The sequence below is a fragment of the Acomys minous genome (genome assembly GCF_964271855.1).
Source record: "Acomys minous genome assembly, chromosome: 12".
Classification (NCBI taxonomy): Eukaryota; Metazoa; Chordata; class Mammalia; order Rodentia; family Muridae; genus Acomys; species Acomys minous.
The window spans coordinates 4698403-4709735 of NC_140493.1; the positions used below are offsets into that span (position 1 = coordinate 4698403).

At 53.4% G+C, this 11333-nt stretch overlaps 1 protein-coding gene across 1 annotated transcript; it reads left to right on the top strand.

Annotated features, from left to right (window-relative positions):
- The first annotated feature begins 736 nt into the window (after positions 1–736).
- On the top strand, positions 737–7021 carry WNT10B (Wnt family member 10B). Its single transcript, XM_084751525.1, has 5 exons — positions 737–1042; positions 1900–2013; positions 2141–2403; positions 4483–4856; positions 5734–7021. The coding sequence occupies exons 2-5, from the start codon at positions 1940–1942 to the stop codon at positions 6190–6192; spliced, it is 1170 nt and encodes a 389-aa protein (XP_084607651.1). The 5' UTR covers positions 737–1042; positions 1900–1939; the 3' UTR covers positions 6193–7021.
- Positions 7022–11333: the final 4312 nt, after the last annotated feature.

An 11333-nucleotide genomic window follows, 5' to 3' on the forward strand; every position in this document is an offset into this window, starting at 1 on the left:
GTGCGCACCCAGCCAGGTTCCTTTCGGAACTGTCCTGGAGTTGAGCTCAACTGGGGATCCCAAGGCCTTCACCCGCTCTTGTGAAACACACGTGCGGGCATGGAGCACGAATCTGGGTCATCTCAAGCGCTCGGCCAGCAGTTCCGGATGGGAGAGCCCTGGAGAGGATGCCTGCCAAAGAGGGAAAGCGTAGGGGCCGACTGAAGATCTTTGGGGCTACCCGAGCTTTTGACCAAGGCCCAATTCTGAGGCCAAAGCTGACCCCTCCCAAGGGGCAGGCGTAGGGCTCTGAGGTGGGCGGGAGCCAAGCCACACGGTGGCTTCTCACTTGCAGGCTGAGTGCCCTGTCGCGCACAAGCTCGTGGGCTCTTCTAGAGACTGTCAGAAACCCGAAGGTCGTCCAGTTCCGTCCACAGCGTGTCAAAGGAGCTCTCTAGTCACCCACTGTTGGTGAACTAACGGAGGCAAAGAAAAAAAGATGAAAGATTTGCCATTGGAACCAGGTCCTGGTCCCCGTAGTCAGAGACACTGCACTCCCCCTACAGCCTGGGAGACCCCAGGGCAGGTGAGAGGAGCTCTGACCACTTGCTCCTGCAGTGGGGCTAATCGTGATCCCGGGCGACCGGGGAGAGGGTGTGAGTGTACGCTTTGGGTGGGGGGAGCCGTTGTGTTCCCCTGGTCAAGGCAGGGGGTGGGGTGCGGGTGGGGTGGGGATGCCCCAGGCTCTGGGAGGGGCCCGCAGCTCCGTCAGCTCTAGCAGAACCACCCGTGAGTTAGGTCGAGCTGAGCCAAAGCCCCCGGTGCTTTGTCGCGGGATCCTTCTCTAGCTGTCTCGATCGCTCCCTCCCTTCTACCCTCCCTTCCTCCCGGCGGCCGCGGCGACGCTGGGGAAGCGGCAAAGAGGAGTGGCCCGGCACTGGAAGAATGTTGCTCTGCCGAAGGGGCCGAACCCGACACAGTCGCCCCACGGTTTAAGCCCCAGGAGCCGAGCCCAAGTGACACAACCGCGAGTGTGGTGGATCCTGCACCTGAACCGCTGGAGGTAATGGGGCGGGAGAGAACAGGGAGGGCAGACAGAGGCTAGACAGGCAGCGGGCACAGCGACGGACAGACAGACAAACGTCCACCCTCAAGAGCTCAGACACGCCGAGAAAGTCAGAGATATAGCTAGAGACACCCACAGAATAAAGGCGTGCCTCTGGATTTTGAGGGCCATGGACGCCAACAAAGGGGGTGGGAATTGGGGTAGGACCCGTGGGGACCAGACGGGCGGCGCACTACAGAGGGCGCATTTAGTTAGGAAATGGTGGTAGATGGGGTAGTGGGCGCAACTAGCGCCACCCGCATTTGCGGAGGGCACCTGGTTTCCTTCGTTGTCTTTGCTGTGCTTGGACCTTTCCCCTTTGGGGCTCCTTGGTCGCAGAGTGGGTCTGAGAGCCTGGTCTCAGCTCCTTCTTAATCTAGCTTGCTTGCTATAGCTAGCACGAGAAGGCAACACCCCTCCAGGTGGTGGGGAACCCCCTTCTAATCCCTCCCTCTACCACTGTAAGGGCGGGTAAATCAGTTGTGGGGCCCTCAGAGAGGTTGGTGAGGAGGGATCGAGGGTCTCAATCTCAGCTAGGCATGTATGTGAGTGTCTCGGGACTCCGTATGCATTGTGTCTGACAGGGTGGAACTCTGGGGGCACACCGGAGGGCCCTGAGTTGCTTGGGCTTTTCCTCCTCGAGGGGTTCCAGAACTCAAGACACTTGAAGCCAAGGGGTGACTGTTATTGTTCAGTTTGTAGAGGGGGTGAGAAAAATCAGTTGGGCCACACTGTTGGCTTAAGGAACCGAATAGAGAGCATTCTTCGGTCCTAGGGAGCCACTCTATTCCTCATCAAAAGTTCCTGTCCCGCAGGCGCTGACTGATTCGCCCACCGGAGCCTCCGGGCTTCGACATGCTGGAGGAGCCCGGGTCTCGGCCTCCGCCCTTGGGCCTCACGGGTCTCCTGTTCTTGGCTTTGTTCAGTCGGTGAGCATTTTTCAAGCTATGGGGGGGTGGGGGGGGGAGCGCCGAGCTGGGCTGGGAGGGAGGTCGGGGCGGGGGAAGCAGTTGGAGGGCGTGCAACTAGACCCAGACCCTTGTCCCTTGTTCTCAGGGCTCTAAGCAATGAGATTCTGGGCCTAAAACTTCCCGGTGAGCCGCCGCTGACGGCCAACACCGTGTGCTTGACCCTGTCTGGCCTGAGTAAGCGGCAGCTGGGCTTGTGCCTACGCAGCCCCGACGTGACGGCGTCGGCGCTCCAGGGGCTGCACATCGCTGTTCACGAGTGTCAGCACCAGCTGCGCGACCAGCGCTGGAACTGCTCCGCACTGGAGGGCGGCGGCCGGCTGCCTCACCACAGCGCCATCCTCAAGCGCGGTGAGCAGGACCGGGCGGCTGGGCTGTCTGTGCTGCCGCCCAGGGGTTGGGGGCAGGCCGAGGCGCGCGGAGGCGCGAAGGGACCGGTTCACAGCTTCGGGAGGGGCCTCTCTGGGAATTTCCCCAGCAGCCGGGCTCAGCTGAGTCTGGTCACCCGTCTGGGCCTCTGCCTGCCTTGCCTTCCACCTGCGTTGCTGGCGAGGCAGCTGTGTCCCTGCTCCCCTACCCTAGGGCCTCACTTTTCTGCCTCCACCCAGCTGGATCTGGGATGCACCTGTGAACAAGAGATGCCCCCCAACCCAAGAAGCTTCAAACACCCCCCTCTACCCCCTATTTTTCTCTCCCCTCCCTCTCCACCCAGACAAGCCCAGGCTGGTGTCCCCAGAGTCTCAGCGGGGGTGGAGTGACGCCCCCAACCGTTTAAGGGTTAAACCTGCTCCCCTAATTGCTGGGGTTCCCAGGAGCCAAAGCTGGGAACAAAGACCCTGATGACTTTGAAGCTGGGGAGCAGCCCCCTCCTCTGTGCTGTGGGGGCCCCAGGTGTCCCTCACCTGAGCAGGTGAGGAATGGCTAGAGGGCCATGAAACAGGTCACTGCTGGCCTGGTCTAGAAGGAATGATCTGGGAGGCTCCATTGCCTCTCCCTATGCTCAGCTGGAGTTTATTCCCTGAGGAGTAAAGACCACGGGGGGGGGGGCCCGCGGGTGCTCAAGTCCAGGGGTAGGGTAATGCTTTGGGGACTATGGGGTTAATAGGCAGCTGCCATCTGCGGGGGAATTCCCAAGACGTGTGCAAACAACTTCACCCCTGGATGGTTGGGGGATCGTGAGGCTGGCCCTAGAGCCCTAGATTCCCTGGTAAGAGGGGCTTGGCCTCCAACTGTCTTTCATCTTCCCAGTACTCCAAAGTGCCCTTGCTTAAAATGAAGTGAGGGACACACACCCCCCACTTCTCTGCAGGGGCCTGATACAGTATAAGGTTTTGACACCCAGATGGTGAAGGTGTCTCTCTAAGCCTGGGAAAGATTTGTCATCCCGAGCCTGCCTCCTCCTCCTCTTCCTCCTCCTCCTCCTCCTCCTCCTCCTCCTCGGTGACCCCCAAAACATAACAAAGAGGCCAACCTTTTAAAAGGGCCTTGGGGAAAATTACTCCCGCCCGGTTCTCCTCCTCCCAGTATTTTATAAGGTAATAGCAGGTTAGAATAAACATAAAGGGCAAGTTTAAAACTAAAACCTGGGAAGGGGGCGGGCAGTTCCAGTGTGTTATGGTTATTACTACAGTGGTTCGTGGCAGCCTGGTTAAAAGACTCATTTAATAAGGTGGGGGAAGAACCCCCTCCCCGTACCTCATCCCCCCCCACCAAGATCCCTGCAGTGTTGGGGAATTTCTAAGGCTTTTAGAAGTCCTAAAGGTCTCAGGAGTGTCTGAATTATGTCAAACCCAGTGGTTCTCAACCGGTGGCTCTCCATTTCTCTGAAGGATTGAGAGGATGGCTAATGGACCCCTGAGGGGGTCAAATATCAGACAGCATGCAGATCAGATATTTACATTAAGATTCTTAGCAAAATTACAGACATGAGTAGCAACAAAATAATTTTATGGTTGGGGGTCACCACATGGGGGGGCAGTATCAGAGGGCAGCAGCAGTAAGAAGGTTGACAACCACCACGGTCCTAGGCTATCTCTTACATTTACACCCCAAAATGACAGATTTACAGAGGTTTTGCCTTAGCAAAATCTTGACCCCATGGGTCTCTTTTTTATAGCTGAGGGAACCTGAGGCCTGGTGCTATTTCCTGTCTCACTCAGCTGGTAAACCAATGCAGTTAGAAATGTCTGACTTGGCTGTTGCCTGTTGCGCAAGCGCTAGTGGCTCACACCTGTAATCCTAGCACTTGGGAGGCTGAGGCAGGGGAGTTGTCGAGAGTTCAAAGCCAGCTTGGGCTACATAGCAAGACCCTATCTGGGGAAAAAAAAAAAAGATATTGAGGGTGGCTGGCTCCTTCCCCTACCTGCTTTCCAACTCAGCTGTCTGTCAACCTTACCTTGCCGCTCAGGCTCACACTCATTTCTTCCCCAGGTTTCCGAGAGAGCGCATTCTCCTTCTCCATGCTGGCCGCTGGGGTTATGCACGCTGTGGCTACAGCCTGCAGCCTGGGTAAGCTGGTGAGCTGTGGCTGCGGCTGGAAGGGCAGTGGTGAGCAGGACCGGCTTCGTGCCAAGCTGCTGCAGCTTCAGGCGCTGTCTCGGGGCAAGAGCTCCCCCCACTCACAGCCCAGCCCTATCCCGGGCTCAGGCCCCAGCCCTGGCCCCCAGGACACGTGGGAATGGGGTGGCTGTAACCAGGACGTGGACTTCGGAGAGAAGTTCTCTCGAGACTTCCTCGACTCCAGGGAAGCTCCTAGGGACATCCAGGCTCGGATGCGAATCCATAACAACAGGGTAGGGCGCCAGGTACGGTACCTGCATGCGGGCGTCCTCCTGTCCTGGGTCTTCCTTTGCTGTTTGACACAGGGGCTTGCTATGTATGTAGTACAGGCTAGCCCCAGACTTGGAATCCTCTGGAGTGCTGTGACTGTAGGTGTGGCCACCAAGCCCAGCTTTTCTCAGTCTCTTTCTCCCTCCCTCCCTCGAGGCCTCCCGCAGAGTTAATAGGATGAGGTAGGATGAGTGATCTTATCAAGTCACTCAAAACATGTTAAGCCTGATGGTACTTACCATATGTTAAGGCCCTGTGCTAGCATATAGCATCTTTTTTTAAAAATTTAATGCAGATAGGTGTTTTGCCTGCATGTATAGATCTGAATACCACTGGCGTGTCCGATGGCCTCAGAGGCCAGGGGAGGGTATTGGAGTCCCTGGAGCTGGAGTTAAAGATAGCTATGAGTCATCATGTGGGTACTGGGACTTGAACCCAGGTCCTCTGGAAGAGCAGCAGCCAGTGGTCTTAACTATTGAGCCACATCCCAGCCCCACAGCATATACTGTATTTTATAGGTGCCTAGTACTCATTGCATAGAACAGCTGCCTTCCCCACAGACTTTGGGGGTCATTCTAGCCTAGCCCCCCACCCCCACCCCACCCCCATTATCAGCGTTTACTCTGGACTGGGAGTTAGGCAACTGGGAGTTGTCTCCTTGTGAGCTAGTGATCAAAGATGGACAAATCACGTGACTCTACCTTCGCACAATGAGGAAGTTGGACTAGTGGCTAACTTTCCTGACAGTCTGCGTGAAGCTCCCTTCCCTTCTTTCTCCTGTATCCCCCGTGCTCCATTTGTAACCCCGCCCCGCCCCCATTCCCTTCTCTTCTTGCCACTCTGATGTTCTAGGTGGTAACTGAAAACCTGAAGCGGAAGTGCAAGTGCCACGGCACCTCAGGCAGCTGCCAATTCAAGACGTGTTGGAGGGCAGCTCCGGAGTTCCGGGCCATCGGGGCAGCGCTGAGGGAGCGGTTGGGCAGAGCCATCTTCATCGACACCCACAACCGCAATTCTGGAGCCTTCCAGCCCCGCCTACGTCCCCGCCGCCTCTCAGGAGAGCTGGTCTACTTTGAGAAGTCTCCTGACTTCTGTGAGAGAGACCCCACCGTGGGCTCCCCAGGCACGAGAGGCCGGGCTTGCAACAAGACCAGCCGCCTATTGGATGGCTGCGGCAGCCTGTGCTGTGGCCGTGGGCACAATGTGCTCAGGCAGACGCGCGTGGAGCGCTGCCACTGTCGCTTCCACTGGTGCTGCTACGTGCTGTGTGATGAGTGCAAGGTCACAGAATGGGTCAATGTGTGTAAGTGAAGCTGAGCTGAGCCTTGGGACTAAGGAAGAACGCTGATGCTGCTGCGCTGCGTGAGGGTGTCCTTTGCTCTAATTTCTGCCCAGGTAAACCATGGCGCCTGGAAGCTCAAAATACCTACCTGAAATCATCTATCTGTGATGAATAGCCTTTTGTGGGGGAAGTGGCCACCATATTCAGTTCCGAGACACCCCCAATGGACTAAGATGAGATGCCGTGTACTGCTACCCTCTTTTCCACCTGTAGGGTCTCTTGGGCTCAGATTCATGCTCCTTTGGACAGGAGTGTGTTATCTGGCCACGCCTCTTCCTTGAAGGATAACACCAGGCACTGTGTGGAGTCATTAAGACCTGCACATGGCAAGAAATCACCTCTTTCTATCTGAGGTTCTCAAACTCCTCCACTGCAGCCAGGAACCCCCTCTCATGGGGCCACAAGTGACAATAATGAGAGGTTTTTGGTTGGAAAAGGACAGAACGCAGGAGGTCTCCTCCAAATCCTCAGACAGCTCTTAGGGAGGCTTCTGCCTTCTGTTCAGATGGTGAAAGGGTCCCTGCAAAGGAAAGGCTTTAGCTCTCACTCCTGGAGGCTCTTTTTCCTTCTTCAGCAGGAAGAGGGTGGGAATGGATAATTTATTGTACTGGGACATGTTCTTGGTTCCTGTTTGAAACTGAAATAAATTAAGTTGCTGGACTGGTGGCCTGGTGGGTGCAGACGTCGGTGTGTCTAGCCACGCTTGGGGTGAAGCCCACACTTGTGTACTCGGTGGCTTTTGGTGTATGTCCCGCTGCCTTCCACAAAGGATTTGCACTGATGCTCAGTGACTCAGTCCACATTCTTAGTCCATAAAGCTAAAGTGGACTTCTGGGTGGAAGGACCTATAGACCCGAATATACATAGATAGACCCCGTTCACACCAGACCCCCAACTCAGGGTGTCACCTTCACTATTACTTAGAACAAAAGTGGGCAGGGTTTTTTGTTGTTGTTGTTGTTTGTTTGTTTGTTTGTTTTTTGTGTTTTCCTGAAAAGGGCTAGATGGTAAATATACTAGGCTATTTATAGCGTGGTCTTTATATCAATTACTCATTTCTACCATCATTACTCAATCTTGCTGTTATAGACCCAAAATAGTGATGGGCAAGGGACGGACAAAAGCAGACATAGACCACACATAATGGATGGATATAGCTGTGTTCAACACAATCCACGAAGCCGGTGTGTAGGGCGAGACCGGGTCGGCTTGCTGTCATTTGTTGACCCCTCTGCCATACTCCAAGGTCACCTCTGCTATGGGAGCTTCACGCCTTGAATGTATCTTAACTGTAAAGTAAACTTCAAAGAGCAGATGCTGCTGTTGTCTCTAAGTCCAAACCAGAGAATCTGCGGGGTCCACGCGAGGCTGATGGGCAATATGGAAGGATTTCTATGCTCAAAACACAAATTGGTTTTGTTGTCAAGCGAGGGTCTCATTGTGCACCCCAGGGTAGACAGGAAGTCAGTGTGTATCTTTGGATGGGCCTCAGACTTTCTATTCTGCCTGAGTACTGGGGATTACAGGTAGGCCCTCCCAGGCTCAGCTAGAGTGAGATATTTCTAGCAAAACTACCACTCTCTGCCACTGAACTATTTGCATATATATATTTTGTTCTTCTTTGTTCGCTGTTCTTTTGTATTTAATCTGAGTAAAATGATTCTTTATCTTTTAATTTTTCTACATTTATTTCCGTGTGTGTGTGTGTGTGTGTGTGTGTGTGTGTGTATGTGTGCATGCTCATGCATGTGAGTGCAATGTGAGTGTATGCAGGCATGTCATGGTGCTCATGTGAAGGTCACAGGACAACTTGTAGAGGCCATCTCTCTCCTTTTACCACATGGTTTCCAGGGACTGAGCTTGGGTCTTCAGGCTTTGTGGCAAGCACCTTGACCTGCTGGGCATCCTGCTGGCTCCTCCCTTATCTTTTCTGGTATTACTAGAGAAAACAGAATTTCTTCTACAACATCTCCAATTCCAAGATCAATATCTTTCAAAAGAAACATATTTAAGATGCAATGTGGGGCCGGGCGTGGTGGCGCACGCCTTTAATCCCAGCACTCTGGACCCAGGGGCAGGTGGATCTCTGTGAGTTTGAGGCCAGCCTGGTCTACAGAGTGAGTCCAGGACAGCCAAGGCCACACAGAGAAACAACAAACAAACAAACAAACAATGCAACGTGGAGGGCCTGGAGAGATGGCTCAATGCTTAGGAGCACTGGCCGCTCTTCCAGAGGATCCTGGTTCAATTCCCAGCACCCACATGGCAGTGTACAACTGTCTGTAACTCCAGTATGAGGGATCTGAAACCCTCATAGAGACATACAGGCAGGCAAAACACCAATGCACATACAATAAGAATAAACAAATTACCTGGCATGGAGGCAGAGGCAGGAGGATCCCTATGAGTTCGAAGCCAGCTGGTCTACAAAGTGAGTTCTAGGACAGCCAGGGCTGCTACACAGAGAAGCACTGTCTCTAAAAACCAAAAAAGAAGAGAGAGAGAGAGAGAGAGAGAGAGAGAGAGAGAGAGAGAGAATAGATAAAATAAAAATAAAAAGGTGCAATGTGGACAAAGGACCTGCAGCATGCTTTCAGAACACCTGCATATTCAGGGGATATAAGATGCTCCCAAGGGGGCTGGAGAGATGGCTCAGAGGTTAAGGGCACTGGCTGCTCTTCCAAAGGTCCTGAGTTCAATTCCCAGCAACCACATGATGGCTCACAGCCATCTATAATGAGATCTTCTGGTCTGTAGGTGTTACATGGAAGCAGAACACTGTATAAGTAAAATAAATAAATTTTTAAAAAAAGATACTCCGAGGGAGGTTGGAGACAGTATGTGCTGCTTTTGCAGAGGACCTGGCTCCAGTTCCCAGCACCCACATGGTTGCTCATAACCATCTGTAACTCCAGTCCAGAGGATTTGATGCCCTTGTCTGGCTTCTGCAGGCTCCTGTACACCCACAGCACAGAGACACATATGAGGGCAAGGCATTCAACAGAAAATAAAAACAAATACTAAAAAAAAAAGATGCTGCCAGGGAGTGCAGAAATAGCTGCCTATGCGCCTCCAGGCAATAGATATATCTGCTGCCCAAGTTTCCCATAGATCTGCTGACATAGCCCCAGGGTGACCAGGAGAGTCAGGGCAGCACTCCATAGTGACATTAAACCCATTTATTTTGGGAGGCCAGGTGTGGTGGTCTGTAATCCCAGCACTCAGGAGGCAGAGACAGGTGGATCTCTGTGAGTTGGAGGCCAGCCTGGTCTACAAAGTGAGTCCAGGACAGCCAGGGCTACACAGAGAGACTCTGTCTTGGGGAAGGGGAAAAAAAAATAGAGTGTTTGTTGCCCCTGCAGAGGTTTGATTCCCAGGTTCCATATGGCAGCTCACAACTGTCTGTAACTCCATTTCCAAGGGACCCAGCACCCTATTCTGACCTCTACAGGCACTAGGCATGCACATGGTGATGCAGACATACATGTAGGAAAAACACTCATACACACAAATAAATCTAAATTTAAAAATATTATGTCTCTATGTGCATGTTTGAGGATCCATAAGAGTCTTGAGTCCCCTGGAACTGAGGTTTTAGGGTGCTGTTAGCTGCCTGGCATGGGTACTGGGAGCTGAATTCAGGTCCTCTGCTGAGGCATCTTCTTAGCTCCATGGCAACAGCTTGCCTGGAGATGTCAGACACATGCTGCCCTAACGTGTGAATGAGGAGAGGAAGAAAGGAGAGGGGACCGGAAGTAAGAACAGACTTGGATATGACCAGGGTATCCAGAACAGAGATAGATGCGCTACATTCAGGAAGAGCACACACTCCAAGGGGGTTGGGGCAGGACTATCTCAACTTTTTCCTGTTTCCTTCCTCTAGCAGTCCCTTTGGCTCCCTTTCTTTTCTAGCTTTCCCACTTCTTTCATTACACACTGTGTGGCAAACTTAAACCCCAAACCACAACCTTGAGGAATTCCAATCGGATTTTGTCAGCAAGGCAACACCCCCTCCCCGGCACACGCGCTGGGCTCAGGCCCAGGTCTGGGGTCAGTGACTGGGTGGGAGCATTGCAACCCACAGAGCTGGTGGCTACAGTTTCAGCTTTTACTGGGCTCCCGTGACAGCGAGCGGGAGGGGAAAGACTGATGAACTGTAAGTCAGGCGGCCGGGCCTCGAGCTCTTTGCCCTCCACAGTTGCTTCACCAAATGGCTGGGAAGTCGAGAGAGAGTGCCGGTGAGCAGCTGGGCGCCATTAAGGCTCCTATCTCTGTCCCTGCTTGTGTCGTGGCCGGCCCCTTCTGATGCTACAACTGACCTCTTTCCTCTCCATACACGAGAAGAAGGCTGAAGGACAGAGTAGCTGAAGGCGTTCTGCAGTCTCATCCATCCTCCCCAAGTCAAACAGCAAGCAGTACCATCTCCTTGTTGGGGTCCCACAAGGCATGCTGGTGTGGCTGGGGCACTGGGAAGAGGGGTGGGTGGTTGTAGAGCGTGTGGTGGTGACTGTAGGGGTATTAACTGGCAGGGTGTTGTTAGCAAGTCTTAGGGAAGAGGCGGGTGACAATCACAGATAGGACCTGTCACAGGAGTGTGTAGCTCTCTTAAGGTTTCTACTGCTGTGATGAATACTGTGACAAAAAGTAACCTGAGGAGAGAAGGGTTTATTTCACCTCACAGATTATCCAGTCCATCTCTGAGGGAAGTCGTGGCAGGAACTCAGGGTAGGAACTTGGAGGCAGGAATTGAAGCAGACGCCACGGAGGAGTGTTACCTAGTGGCTTGTTCCTCATGGCTTCCTCAGCCTGCTTTCTTTTCTTTCCCTTTCTTTCTTTCTTTTTCTCTTTCTTTCTTTCTTTCTTTTTTGACAGGGTTTCTCTGTGTAGCCCTGGCTGTCCTGGACTCACTTCGGAGACCAGGCTGGCCTCGAACTCACAGCAATCACCTGCCTCTGCCTCCCAAGTGCTGGGATTAAAGGCGTGCGCCACCATGCCCGGCTCCTTCCTTCCCTTTCTTTTCCTCTTCCCCCTCCTCCTTTTGGACAGGGTTTCTTCTGTGGACTCCTGGCTGTCCTAGAAGTTGCCATGTAAACCAGGCTGGCCTCAAAGT